This window comes from Narcine bancroftii, chromosome 14 (genome assembly GCF_036971445.1).
Source record: "Narcine bancroftii isolate sNarBan1 chromosome 14, sNarBan1.hap1, whole genome shotgun sequence".
Lineage (NCBI taxonomy): Eukaryota > Metazoa > Chordata > Chondrichthyes > Torpediniformes > Narcinidae > Narcine > Narcine bancroftii.
In genome coordinates this window covers 59,947,535-59,962,382 of record NC_091482.1, presented here as the reverse complement: position 1 = coordinate 59,962,382, position 14,848 = coordinate 59,947,535, and the positions used below count along the sequence as shown (strand labels likewise).

Here is a 14,848-nt window from a genome sequence, read left to right as displayed (position 1 = left end):
TCTGAAAAACCAAATACTTCACATCTCACCAGGGCTTGCATTGCATTAGAGTGCAAATGCCCTCAAACTGGCCCACAAGATTATCTCGGACTGCTCCCCATCTGAAATCCCTGCTACTTCAACCGCAGGTCAAGATTGGCTGCATGGCAGATGTTGAGCCCAAGACATGACCCTTTGCTAGAATTTCTTCTGTCACACCTGGGAGTAGAACAAGAGCTAAGGAGAAGATTACTGAGGATGGCAAGAGACTCAACACCTAGGGAAAGAGTGCTGGTATCAAGCTGCCTCTGCACTAACGTCGAGCTCAGGTTCACGTGAATGTTTCTCACCACTTGATGACACTGCATGAACCCAGCATACTTTGCATACAGGCAATCATTTCAGCCTATAAGCCGAAAGTGACCCTCTATTCTCGGATACCTCAGGAATGTCAATGCAACCTTCTTCCCCTCCACTCACACTATACAGTACTGGATATAGGAGCTCTATGGTTAGTAAGGGATTACTTAAGGTGGCCCTGTGAGTGGAAGAAAGGTTGAGAACCACTGTGCCTAAAGGGATCAGTTTAATTGATCAAACTAAGGTTTCAAAACAGGGACATTTAGAAAGATGAGGATACCAGAATAACAGATCCAAACCCAGGGAGCTGAATGCATAAAAAAAAAGCCAGACAGTATTTGCTAAATAAATTGTGCACAGTAGAATATCCAAGGAACAGGAGGGAAATTTACAATTTTATTTCAAGCTGTCAGCAATGATGCATGAACAATTAACTGATCCTTTGAGTAAACAAGCAATGTCTTTTTCAGTTAACTAACTGGATCCCATATTACATTGTAATGCAACATGTTTTTAAAAGGGTCAACTGTAATTCATATTATTGCTATGGCTTGATACAAACCAGAATTAATAAAGCTTGTAGTATTCCCATTATTTGCAAATGAAGTGTGGTTGAGAAGCTCTCTCATCATCTCCAATATGTTCCCCTTAAAAGAGCACCCATGCCAAGAAGCAGAGCCAACTCTGGGATGTTGATAAAAATAGACAATGTAACTACCTCAGTAATGTGGTTGACAAATTGCTAATTAGGATGTTAAGTAAATGCACATGTTTCTTGATCCATTAATAAAACAGGAGTAAAGATACAATTATTATAGATGACTATTGTAAATCTCTAGTGCAAGGGACATATTCTACAATAATTGTAAATACTTGACAATTTCTGTAACTAAAAAAAATACAGAGGGGAAGTTTAGTTAAATTTGAGAGTATTTGTCACAAGATGTAATCACAGGTTCTAATCCCACAGAGCTGAGTGTGCGGGAAGACAGTACAACCTGAGGCTGACATTCCCGTAATAGTTTAGCACTGGCACGGACAGGCGCACTTGTCTACCTGGAATCTGTAAACTGTTGTTTTCAGGGTCTCTCTCTCTCCCCTTCCTTCTTTTGAACAGGCCTCTGAACAAGCTGCCACTTTCTAATTTGAACTCGGGGAAAACATCTGGTTGTGAGTTCATTGCTGTATTTCTAATTCCATCAGGCAACCCCGTGCCAACAGATACATTTGCGTGCAAGATACAGAAATACTCTCAGTCAAAATAGAAAAAAATATTAGCATTGGAACTTTTTGAAAGTGTCCCATGTTGGTAGAATTCCAAACAAATAAAATAACACATACCAAGTATAAAGAATTAGAAGTTAAATCAAGTGTAGTACAGTATAAAATATGTAACCAAATAAACAAAGCCAGGAAATAGTTTCCTGCTCGAGGTTAGTCGGCGGTATAGGCTCCATGCAAATTAAAATACAATCACAATATTTTGCAATTAATTCAGTCATGAAAATTAATGGCACCTGAAGAAAGCATATCCTATTAGTCTTTTGTATAAACTACTTCCCATTTTCCGTGTATATCTCAAAGAATTCCTCAAAGAGAAATAAATTGTTAGAGGATAAAAAATATTAGTTCAGTACATAAATGTGAAACTGAGCACAGCTAATACTCACTGGGAATGTTCAAGGGGATGATTACTGGCCAGGAAGGAGGTAGATCCTCCAAATACAACATGCAGATCCTTTACTTCTTTGGTTAGTGAGATGCATGTATGATTAGAAATTTTTTGAAATATAGAAGTTAGGCAAGGCCTTTTGAACATTTTATCCATCATGTATGATAAAATGTTCAGGGTTAGTTCTATAATGGCAGTAGTTAACAGAAGAGAACACCACAAATCAAACAATGGCATTGACTTTTACACAACAAAAAGGTACAAATGAACTGAAACTGAAGTGCAACAGATCTACAACATGCATCAGTAATGAGCATGTCTTAACCGAGGTAAAAGTAATTAACTGAAATAAAAACACTGCCAGTAGAACTGAGAGGAAACCTGCTTTAGCTGCTTTTTAAAGAAAAAATCCATCTGAGCAAGACCCAAACAACTGGCCACTTATCCCTTGTACTTTAATTTTTCCCAAGTTCAAATGCTGAAAATTGATAGACAGTCCCAGCAGGTTAAAGTGAACTTGAGATTAAACATATTTTCCCTAGGTTAGCTGATTATTAACTTGGCCTTATTAACAAATCTTGGCCGTTACAATGTGCATTGTACTCCTGCTGTACTAAGGGATTGATTAAATTTTTTTTGCAAATTTCTGCACATTGTAAAATACTTTGACGTAACACACAGCCAGGTGTCTGAATGAGTGCTTGGAGCGCTGTATTGTTCAGGATTGTAATTGATGATCTCCTAGCAATAGGTACAAAGGCTTTGTTATTTGATACCTGAAACCAGAGTTGGAATAACCAGCTTCCACCTCACACAATGCAGACTTAGAATGTTATAAAGAGCAATGTTTCACTCCATCAGCACCTGTCCTGATCAGTGTTCTTTTACTTTAAAGAGACTAGTGTTTTGTTTTCAAATGAGACCTTGGCTTCCACCATTTTGATGGACTGAATAGACATAGCAGCTCTTTAATAAAGCAGGTTTCCATTCAGTGGGAGAAAGCTTCCCTTCAAAGGCCTTACCATTGGGGACAGCAGATAAGGTTTCAAAATAATCAAAAGTCTCCACATCATCTTGCACTGCAACTTTTCGTGAACCAATCACATTTGGAGATATTATCGGGTTACTTGCAGAGGCTGCTGGAACATCCGTTTCTGTGGTGACAGATTTAAATTATTTGAAGAATTAATGGGGTATGGGTGAAATTGTGAATAAATTACCTTTGTTAATGTCAAATTACAACAGCATAAAAGTTACTTTACATGTGTAACATGAAAGCCCTTGAACCAAATGCGCTCGTTTGAAGTCTACCTTTCAAAATTTGTTTTGTGCAATTTGTACATAGTCTCAGTGTTCAGAATCACATCCCACTGAGACAGGCCCTTCAACCCACCCTGTTCATGTCTACCCTTTGTCCCCTCTGTACTGATCCCATTGAGCCACCACTGCATTCATTTACAATTTGCCTTTTTAAGTGCCTGGTCAAGTGTCTATATCAGATTCCACCACCTCTGCTGGCAGCATGTTCCGTATATCAACTAATCTTTGAGTTTAAAAAAAATACATTTTCTTCGTTTTGATAGCCCTACCATGGGAAAAGGATTCTGACAGTCTTATCTACCTTTTATAATTTTATATCTAAATCAAGTCATAACCACCACCTCCTTCATTCAAGGGAGAAAAAAGCCCAATTTCTTCAGCATCCTGGTGAATCTGCTCTGAGGTCTCTCCAATGCAACCCCATCCTTCTAAAAGTATTGTGTCCATCTGCTCACCACACCAAGTTCAATCTAACCCAACAGTTCTCAACCTTTTTCTTTCCACTCACATACCACCTTAAGTATTCCCTATGGCATAGGTTTTCTGTGATTAGTAAGGGATTTCTTAAGGCGGGATGTGGGAAGGGAAGGTTGAGAACCACTGCTACAGGCCCAATTGTTACTGAAGTATTTTGCTTGAGAAAAATTGTCATTGGCCCATTTCCTTTGGAGTTACCAAACCATGCACATAACGAGTCAATTAGGGACGATTAAAACAGTGGTTTTTCAAACTTTTTCTTTCCACCTACGATCCCTTACTAATCACAGAGCACCTATGCCATAGGGAATACTTAAAGTGGTATGTGAGTGGAAAGAAAAAGGTTGAGAATCATATTTTGTAAAATTACAACATTACTTTCACAAATTGGGGTATAGAATATAAAAGTTGGGATGTTAACAAGACGTGTCCTCTACTACTGCAAAGCTCCTCCACATTTCAAGCCACAATGGACCTCAGGTCCCTCTTTCCTTACCATTTACTGTGCACATCCTAACCCATTTGACATCTGAAAAATGCATCACCTTGCACTTATTGAGAATAAATTCCATCTGCCAACCCCCTGCCCAATTTTGTGGAAATCAACAACCTACTAATCCTGCCTACTACATTCATATTCAAATTGTTAATATGCTTCATAACAACCAGAGGCCAAGCATTGAAGATCTACTGATGTGGGGACGTCCCCTTCCGGTGTGCTGATTCCTTGCGTGGAGAATTGAGGGTTCAGTCACTTCACAAGGATTGTCGAGGATGAGATTGGCTGGAAGCTGCGCAGAGCTCCCTGGCCCATGTGCACCTCCATTGAGAGAACACGATAGAAAAGAAGAACTGGTGCTGCACCCTTATTTACTTCCAGTCACTTGTACACCCTTAACATCCTGAGGCTTTTCTTGCAGCTGGCAGAGGGCGTTTACAGAAACACTGGGAACACGACTTGCTGAACCCTGTCCCATTACAGACTACCTGACCAACTTTAATCCCTCGATGAAGGACATTTTTGTTTTTTTTTTCATTACATCCTGATTCAAAGTGTTTCCTGGCCTGAGTAAATATATTTATGACAAGGTCGGATAGATTTTTACATGGGAGGGGATAAAGGTAAAGGTTCCATTATTGTAATACTACATTTAGAATGCAACATAAATGAAATTCTTTAACTTTTGTCTACTGTAAGGCAGTACCCCTCACAGAAATCTAGAGCATCTGATGTTCCTAGCCAGTCTCCCCTCCAAGTATTGACCAGGCCTGAGCTCGCTTAGCTTCCGAGATCAGACAATTTCAGGTGTATACAGGCTATTGGGCTTCTATGGGGAAAAGGCAGGTAAATGAAGATGAGCCGATCATCAGATCAGTCATGATCTCATTGAATGGTGAGCAGGCTCGACAGGCTGGATGGCCGATCCTGCTCCTATTTCTTAGGACTCGGCACCCTGATTTGGAAATGGAGACACTTTCAACGTATGCGTGTCGCTGTGGCAGGGTGCTGTTTCCCACAGAATTAGACGTGGCTGGGGCACACGAGTGACACTGAACGCAAATAGTTTAATCAAAACCATAGTGGACACCAGAAAAATAAGACTTCGGATCATTAAATTGATGTGTCTCTATTTAGAAATTGGTAAGATGTTAAAGATTTAGGTTTTAACAGAAATCAGTCTCCACCTGCTGAGGTATCAACTTGAGAAACTTTTTACCTGATGTATGCACAATTTCATTTGATTAGGATGCAAAATCATGGCTCAAGTGTTATTTACATCTCCCAGTAATAGTGCCCAAGTGAAAACTAATTCTTGTCAAGAACACTTGTGGGGAGGGGTACGCAGATTAACCATTTCACATGCTATAACAAATTTAAGCAGAATTAAGGCATTTACGATCGATAATGTGTCAAATGCCCCCTTTAAATCTGCAGTGTTTTGCTGAATACCAAGAGAGCTGCTTACAGCTGGAAATCAATCTCAGTGGCTGGTTCAGGAATGATGGTGTCAGCAACAACATTGTAACAAATTGCATTGCATCATTTATTTTTTGCATCCTGTTTGCTTTTAGCAGGCCCTCATCTTATTGATCCTGAAACCTTCAAGGCCGCGTTTTTGTTTTATAGTGGGCTACTCTTCCATCGTGAGCAGCAAAACGTTTGGTGGGTTAGTAAGATTGGGGCTCGGAGACACCATTATTTGGTTCAGCAGCAGGTGATCACGAGTTTTGAAGCTTCTTTACAATAGATTGAACTTTGCACTTCTCGACACGGCAACCCTTTGTGGAACACACATTAATGAATGCTGGCCACTGCTCAGACCTCATTATATGTGAAGAACTAGGGGATACAGTAATGTAAATTGGTGTACACAAAATACAATCTGTGTCTCAGCACCTCTAACAATACAATAAGATGTTAGCATTTCATTATTGGATTTCTGAGGAAAGAGATATGTAGATTAGTAGTTAACCAGCGAGATTCCTCCACATGCTTGGGAAGCAAGAAGTGGGCTGCTACAAAATGCATCAAATTTTGTACAGCAACGTGTTAACCCCTTTGGTAAGAGACCTGATTAGTCAGCGGAGGCGGGGGAAACGTGCTGGGAGCCGCTAGTAACCGAGAAGGAAAGAATGATTAGTCTGCTGTATCGTGCTTGTGGCTGGCAGATGTAGAACAAATCACACATGGCCATCTGCCAAGTGAGCAGAAAGGGAAAAGGGTAAAGTGTGCTGAGGCAGTGGAAGGAGGAAAGGTAAAAGCAAAAAAAAACTAACCAGATGTTGGATCACCAAATGTTTTGTAATCTGGTGTAGCGACCTTGATTTCTAGAGAAATTAAAAGAAAGATTAGTAAGGGAGAAAAAAAAGATAATGAACTGAACAACTGAAACAGTTTAATCAAAACCAGCTGTGGATGCCAGAAAAATAAAACTTCAGAACATTAGCTGAATATACCTCCATTTAGAAATCAAGAAAATAATACAGATTTTCAGCTTTAAAAAAAGAGAGACGATGAAAAGGTTAGCTTTGTTTGAAACTTTACACATATCTGGTTGAAATGTTAGTTGTGTGTGAAACTACAAAGTGGATTTTGTAACTTAACATTCCTCCTTATTAAGGTGGAACCTCCACCTTATGCTTCACATCCTGAATCTCCCCCTGCCCCTGTATAAATGGAAATTGGTGGGAGAAATCTCACTTACCATGACAGTCTCCAAGATGTGCTGTGTTGCCAGATTCCACATCTTGTTCGAACACTGTGCTGGTGGTTTAAAAAAGACAAAAATCTGTATCAATTGAAATAAGGCTGTTTAGACTTTAAATTAATCTTTATTTAATAGTAAATAGAAGGGATCAACTTTAAGCTACAGTCTCGTCTATCAGAAATTCAAGTGTTAATGAAAGCACATACTTACTCTACACCAGGCCTCACAGTTCCACATGATTTATTATCCAGCCAGGCACAGTATGGATCCCTTGAACCAATACAAGCTCTGTGGGTAAAGCAGAAAGTAATAATGGCATCTTTGTGTGTATTAAGTTTTAAATAAACACATTAGTGGTGTGGATGGTAACAGTTGGGGTGATCTGCTGTTCACAAGCACAAAAATCACAGGCATAGAAGTCCAAATCCTGATGGTTCCCACTTAAAATGATCTTCCATGATTTACCCCTTTCACTTCATTAGAAACGCAGTTCCCTTTTCTTGTTAAATTAGTCTTGCCCATTGCACGATAGAGGTTTATTTTAACGTTTGCATCTTTTATTTTTTTAATCTTTAAATTCTTATCATTTTTTCTGCCATTTGAACACTTCCCTCTGGATGGGCTAGTTGCCTACGTATATATAGTTTAGAATGGTCCACTTGTCTCCATGGATGTTGTAGATATTTCTTCAAATAAAATGTCTTTAACAAGTCATTTCATTTAAAAAGTTTAATTTTTTTATAGCATTTGTTATTTCTGAACTCTAGCTCTTCATAGATCATGAAAAGCCTGTTAATAATCTTCAGTTACACAATCCATTATGTCTTGTGACCTATCCTCATTGCTGTCACCCCTCAGCTGCCAGCTTCCCTGAAAATCTTCACATGATAAATTATTAAATTGACAGTTAACTCTACTGAACATCCTAGATTCTAGTGAGAGCTTCACAGTCAATATTGATATTTTAGTTCCATTAGCTAATGCAATTTTGCTCTCGAGTTTCAAATAATCAGTTACTGCACTAAAAAGGTATTTCTCAATAATGCAAGGGTGCTCAAAAAGGACAGGAGAATGGGGTTGAAAGGAAAAATACATCAGCCATGATTCTAATGGGTCTTGTGACCCAATAGGGAAGGTGACCACCGAGGGGCTCAGTGGCAGTGTGGAGGACCCGCGCGGGCTGTTGGAGACTGACTCATATGAACTAGCCTTTGGAGCCAGGATTCGAGAGAGCGCTGAGGGCAAGAAGGGCTCCCAAAGGGCATCGGGCTATGCAATGCTTCCTGATTGCGTGAGAGGTCGGGATCTGGAGCTCAGGCAGCCGATGAATAGAACTGGAGTCTTTGCGGCTGCAGAGGCGCTGGAGGTGAATCCACATCAGTAACTCTGAAGGGAATCTCTTTTGGTTCTCGTTCCCCTTGACTGAAAGGGCACCAGGCAATACGAATGGTGACTCTTTTGCCCTACAGCAGGAAGAAGGCAATTTCGTGTACTATTACATGACAATAAAGAAATCTTGATTCAAGTAGAACATATGCTAACTTTCCCTGTTAAATCTCACCTTTTTAAGCCCCAAAAAGTTTACCTGCTTTCTCTTGTCCGGTTTGTCAAATCTGTGCTCTATGTTATGGAACCCTTTCATTGCAACAATGAACTGCTTGTATCCAATTTGGTAAACCTTTCCATGTCAATTCACTGCCTAGTTCAGTTCCTGCAATCGAAAAATGAAACCTACATGCTGTTCAGTTGCGATTACAAAGTTGAGAAACACTAACTTTTTGCAAGAGCCATAATGTTCACAGTGACTGAGTGGAACACGAATGACACAGCTGGAGAATGCCACGAACAAGGTATGGTGATCCTTATCGATCTGCAATCCCAGCACCTTCCTGTCATCTTCATTTGCAGCATTACACCTGTTTTGGTTTCAAACAGACTTGGTCAGGCACAAAGCATAAAAATTCAAATGGGGGATGCAAATCCTTTAAATTGGTATATCAGAAAAAAAATCTGGAAAGCTACATAATTTCTTTAAATTCCCCCTCAATTCTAAATGCTCATGGAAAATTACATCCAGAGCAAAGCACATATGTATTTTTTTCAAGCAGTGTCTTTAGCAATTTGAGAATGCAATAATGATTTATGGAATATAGTCTCAGGTAAAGTACTGTTGCTACTAAGTGGTTTTATTTAAATTAAAGGAGAAAACTGAATGAAAATCTAATGCATTTCTGGAGGTATCCTCATTTAGAAAATGTTTCATGTCTCCTCAATCAGGCAATTGCTGGCTGAAGGCAACAAGTCGATATAAAAGCCCTATAATCAGAATCGACATTGTCTCAATACCAAGATAGAGGGGCCCAGACGTACCAAAGGAATACATATTTGGCAATGACCAATCACAGATCAGTAACCACTGCAGTGGTATTGGAAATCTATTGTTTTCATGATGGATCTATTTCCTGACCTTGCCTTTAGACAAAGCATCTTGGATATGTAAGGGAATAATGACCGTAGGATTAAAAAAAATATTTTAAGTTGTTATTCCCACGTCTTTTTAAATTTTGTACATTCCTAATTATGCAGAAGTGAAATTAGAAATTTTTACGTACTTCAGTGGGTTAAAGACATCCATTTCCTCCAGTAGTAAACTGTCATTGAGTGAGCTGGGACTGGTTTTTGTTAACACTTTAAGGAGAATGCCTGCTTCAGAACCAATAAAGATAATGGTATAGTTCTGATGTGGTCCGGCAGCATTGTCAATGGCTATTGCAGACAGACGGTACCTGCAAAAGTGAAACAGCATTGAGAAGTTGCAGGTCAATAACACAACAGGGAAATGAACACATATGGGTACAGTAAAATCCAGGTTATCCGAAATTGAAGCAACCGGCAAAGAAAGATCGCGGTAAAAAATGTGGAAGTTTAAAATTGGCACACGTCACCATTAGTTCTCCATTCACGCAACACGCAGACTTAAATACACCAGTTTTCCGGTTACTCAAGACAGAAATTAATAGGTATTTGATAAGCCAGGACATCAAGGGCTATGGGGAGAAGGCCAGGGAGTGGGGCCAAGTGATAAGGATTAAATGGTAGAGCCGACCCGACAGGCTGATTGGCCTCTTCTGCTCAAGGTGAAAACTTGATAAGCAAGATCTACCAATCCCCCCGCAGGTGCCGGATACCAGGGGTTTTACTGAACTGGTTACAAATGTCCTACCTGACCCGGGTCTTGGTGAACCAGGGCTCCTCGATGAGCGAAGGGACAGCGGAATCCATCAGAGGATGGGATTTGATGAAAGTGAGCGTTTCGTCGGGGAAATCAATAGAGGTCTTGTAAGATTCTGCTGGAGCATGTCCTGCACAGCATCCAGGCCTGTAAAATAACACAATATGTTAATAGAATTGAAGCTATTCCAAACTTTTAAGAGAGCTCTCTGAAATCGTTAAATAACTACTGCTAGAGGTAGTAATGTCCACGAAAGGACTATACCTTGGCTTTGGTACACGATCTTCTGGAACCGCAGTCCAGACAGAGTCTGGCGTCTTTTGCTCTTTAAATCTTCCCTTGAAAGATTTTTCGATATCGTCCATATTAAAGGCACACACAGCTGATCCAGGGATACTAAATATGATAAAAGAATATTGCATAAAAATCATTTCTACCGCCTTTAATCCAGAAGAATAAAGGGCAAAATCTAGGACTTAAGAAAAAATGTTGGGATTGGATAAGACAGTAACATTTTAAATATCCGAAGCCCAGCTCTCATCGTCAATTTGTGTTTCAATGTAGACAAACCAAGAGGACGGCGCTCTTCTGTTCCTGACTGTTCAAGTATTTTCATGAAGCAAGCGACTCTAATCAGAGAAGCACCAGAATTGCAGATGCTGGAATCTTTGAGCAAACAATTAGTACCTGGCAAGACTCAATGGGTCAGAGAGCATCCATGAAGAGAAATAAAAGGTCAGCCATCACTTTGGGAACTTTTTTTTTTACAACTTTTACAGCAAAATGGCCAGATTACACAGGCATTGATGGAAGAGGGGGGGGATTGAAAGCCAACTTCAGGTTGATGGTAAATGCGCCAACATCCCTATCTCTTGTCTCACACCCATCTCCAAGCGACCACTACTGGCTTAGGACTGCCTGCTTCAGACGCTATGCCAGCTAAATGAAAGTCTTTTAATTAACCTGACTTCTTGATAGGAGACCTGTCAAGTATTAAAGATGCATTTAATGGAATTAAAATGTCACAAGGGTCTTTGATGTTGCTTAGTTAGTGCAACACTATTTACAGTGCCGGTGACCAGGGCTCGTAACCCACGCTGTCTGTACGCTCTCCCCATATCTGCGTGGGTTTCCCCTCAAACCTTCAAAATGTAATCGGGCGACTGGGGCCGTTACCCTGCTCTATGTCTAAATGTAAAAATTGTAAATGATGCATCGGTAAAGAAATGTGAATTCAACTTTCTGCATTCCTCACCTGTTAAGCTGAGTTGTAAATACTCCTATAATAGTCGGGTATCCATTGATTTGTATAATATCTGTTACAGACTGCAATACATCAAAGTAGAAGAATGAATCTCCAGGAACTGAACAGTTTAATCGTGCCTTTAGAAAGGATGTCCAGTGTTTTTCCAGCACCCTCTGGGATCCTCCCATGTCATTCTTACAAATTCTTGCCACACGTGAATAAACAGCCTGTGAAGAAATGCGAACAGGGGACTGAAACACACCAAACTATATTAAAAAAAAAATACATGCAGACACCCACAGTAAACAACTCTTCCTACAGAGATTAGAAATACTTCATGGGTTTCCACACAAGCATTACACTCTCAGGTCTGCCCTCCAGTCTTGCAAAACATGTGGTCAATGGGCTGAAATTGCTTTAATTAACCATGAGTAAAATGTTTAATAATTTACAGTGGCAAATCTACATGGGATAGCAAGTAACATGAACAGCATTAGTGGGACTAAAATATTTATTAGTCTGAGCCTTTAGAGAGCAGAGTAATTTCGAGAAATCCTTTTGAAAAATTGATCGTTAGGTCTGTAAATCTTGGATTTCCACTTCTAGTGCAAATGTATAGGAATAGACTATGCAAAAGTGATCTGCACATCAAATGCAATTAGATGATCAATCCCTTCAATGTTGATTCTCATTTCATCAGAATGTCTGCCAATTAATAACCTCCCACTCTTTCTAAATGTGCAGTTCAGTTTAGTTGTGGTAATTATTCATAAACAATGTGGCCATATGTTTATTGAACATGCATTATTTAGGATTATGCTTATTTAAAACAAAATTTATCAACATTTCTAATGCTTAGTTGCGGCTGGGCAGTGACATTTCCAGAAGCTACTTGCCTTTCCAAGATTGTTGTGTTCAACAGCTATTTCTCTGAAGAAGAAATAGACAAAATTTCCATATTCAACAGCATGTAGGAAGTGTGGTTCTGTCAAAAATATTAAGCATTTAATTTAGATTTTTGACATTTTTAACTGCCTATAAACTCTCAAGCATTTAGACATTACTAACAATGTTGCCTTTATGTTATGGAACAAAAGTTTACACTTGCTTATAATCTAGAATGCATGTGCAATTTTTGAAGTACCTTTGATCCATTTTGAGTCATATTTTATTGTCCTCAGGGCTGAACCATCTCCCATACTGCGATAGATAACTGCATCACTCGCGAGGAAATCCGCAACAGTGGCCGAGTACAACTTATTGTCTGGAGGAATTTAAAAATCAAGAATAGTTCATTAATTGTGAATTTACTTTTGTGCTTTCTTCAATTAGGCTGCTTTATTATCTTGTGGCTTCTTCATGAATAAAACTTGAGCTCAACACTTACTGTGTATGCACCATCTCCATGGGTTGGCAAGGAATGCGAATCTAGGTACAGTACAACTCCGATTCTCCGAAATTCTCAGTTATCCAAATTTTTTTTTAAAATTTTGAATAAATGAGGGTATCTGAAACAAATCAAAAGTCCTCATTTATCCAAAATTTCTTTTCCAGAGCCAAACGTCGGGCTCCCAGCGGCAGCAGGGGCCGCGGTGATTTTTTTTGTTGTTGCTGAGAATTAAACATCATTTTAATGCTTAAAAGAACCTTACCTTGTTGTTTAAACATTGCTACTGGGCTGTTTTAAGAAATGATCAGTTCTCCGAAAAAAAAACCTCTTTATCTAAAATAGGCCCGGGTCCTGACCATTTTAGATAATCGGAGTTGCACTGAATTTTATACAGAGAAGGCGGCCATCTGATCAAATCTAGAGTGACCCATGGAGCATCTGATTTCCCCATCCAACCTATTATTCCACATTTTCACACTCAAGAGAATTATCAGTAATTATAATATTTCTGACACCAGCGTGGCACTTGACTTAGTTTGGTGTTAGAAACATCATTAATCATTTCGACTCGTTACAAATGAACATCTTACCAGCAAAGAGAGCAACGTTGGTTTGCTTGGCATCAAATGGGCAACGTGCCAAACCACTGACTTCTTCACCATTATAATCCAAAGTATCCAACTATATAAAATGAAGATAAATTATACCTTGGTGTGAGCATTGTTCGATATGACAGCTGTGAAGCAATAACCCTTTATGCAGCTATAAATTCAATTACAATTGATGTATTCGAGAGTTGTGCTCTGTTTTCAGATTACCTTTGCAAACTACTATTATGGCAACAACTGCAGAATTTTGTAATGATTAATATTTTAAAACTTCTCAATGGCGAAATATTAAGATTTAAAAAAAATAGGGGAGTTACCACCATCAGAGTTTCTCTGCGTGTGGAAAGATCCCACTGAATTGCAATATGTAAACCCTGTGCTTCTAGTGTAATTTTTAAAAAAAATCAATGCCCAAGGTTTGCTGAAAAGCTACATTTTAATTGATGCAAGTCCTATCATTACTTACCCGATAATATCTGCAGACTGGGTTAAAAGCATTTGTACCACAGACAAAAACCGTGTCATCAGTTTTGGGAACAAACACTTTGATAAAGTTGTGGCATTCATCCTAATGTAAAGAAAAATCCAAAAGAAGTGTAACGAGATAGGTACAACATCTCCGATTTAATCAGTTGTAAAAGATGAAGTAAGTCACGATCCATTGGATACAGTTGTTCAGATAAATCAATAGTTGTGAAATATCAATGCTTTACTCACTCATTCCAATATACATCAGCAAGACATCTCATACACGCCAATATTTACTTTAATCAATACATCCACTATTCGCTTTACTACAACTCTCCGCACTATCGAGGACCTGATCTCAGCACTGTTTGGTAAATCAACTCCTTATTAGAGCATATTTATATTGACACACAATAACTCACAATACTTACTTTGTGTTTGCCTTTCATGGCACAGTTACTCCTGTCTTGCTGTCTTGACTTCCAGGTTAATTTCTATTGGGATGCAAAAATGAATGATTGCTAACATTCACATTTCATAACCCACTAAAATCTACTCATCGCAATGTTTTGTTCATCATAAAATGGATTTAACTTTACATTTTCTAACGTTGCAACTTCCGAGCACACAACCAGCTGTTCGAATATTGGAATTTTTCACTATCAAAATCCACCAATATTATCACGATTCTTTCCCTGAACAGGAAGGGACTCTGAACCTTGCCTTCAGCTGGTAACCAATTGCATTTCACAAACTCTGCCATATAATAAAATCCTCAACTTGCTGCTTCAGATGAACACTCAGTTCAGTTAGCATTTCCTTAAGTAGAGATGTAAAGACCAAGAGCAGACGATAGATAAAGGTAGGAAGAGACCGTGCACAACAAC

General features: G+C 39.1%; 1 protein-coding gene and 1 long non-coding RNA gene across 15 annotated transcripts in view; one reads left to right on the top strand and one right to left on the bottom strand.

Moving 5' to 3' along the window:
- LOC138749385 (uncharacterized) overlaps window positions 1-12,881 on the top strand; it is a 165,906-nt gene extending 153,025 nt beyond the window's left edge. For all 6 annotated transcript variants that reach the window (XR_011348597.1, XR_011348598.1, XR_011348599.1 and 3 more), the window contains 2 exons: window positions 10,814-10,984; window positions 11,575-12,881. This is a non-coding gene — a long non-coding RNA (uncharacterized lncRNA). The remainder of the gene's footprint in view (window positions 1-10,813; window positions 10,985-11,574) is intronic.
- sema6d (semaphorin 6D) overlaps window positions 1-14,848 on the bottom strand; it is a 284,007-nt gene that overhangs the window by 5,177 nt on the left and 263,982 nt on the right. For 7 of the 9 annotated variants that reach the window (XM_069910619.1, XM_069910620.1, XM_069910621.1 and 4 more), the window contains 14 exons: window positions 14,393-14,455; window positions 13,960-14,061; window positions 13,476-13,566; window positions 12,640-12,759; window positions 12,392-12,480; window positions 11,505-11,722; window positions 10,514-10,645; window positions 10,241-10,396; window positions 9,630-9,803; window positions 8,793-8,933; window positions 7,228-7,305; window positions 7,015-7,073; window positions 6,587-6,637; window positions 3,034-3,165 (listed from right to left, as the gene is read on the bottom strand). In XM_069910619.1, the coding sequence (XP_069766720.1) occupies window positions 3,034-3,165; window positions 6,587-6,637; window positions 7,015-7,073; window positions 7,228-7,305; window positions 8,793-8,933; window positions 9,630-9,803; window positions 10,241-10,396; window positions 10,514-10,645; window positions 11,505-11,722; window positions 12,392-12,480; window positions 12,640-12,759; window positions 13,476-13,566; window positions 13,960-14,061; window positions 14,393-14,455 (1,606 nt within the window). The remainder of the gene's footprint in view (window positions 1-3,033; window positions 3,166-6,586; window positions 6,638-7,014; window positions 7,074-7,227; window positions 7,306-8,792; window positions 8,934-9,629; window positions 9,804-10,240; window positions 10,397-10,513; window positions 10,646-11,504; window positions 11,723-12,391; window positions 12,481-12,639; window positions 12,760-13,475; window positions 13,567-13,959; window positions 14,062-14,392; window positions 14,456-14,848) is intronic. The other 2 variants (XM_069910618.1, XM_069910617.1) reach the window with 2 other exon arrangements.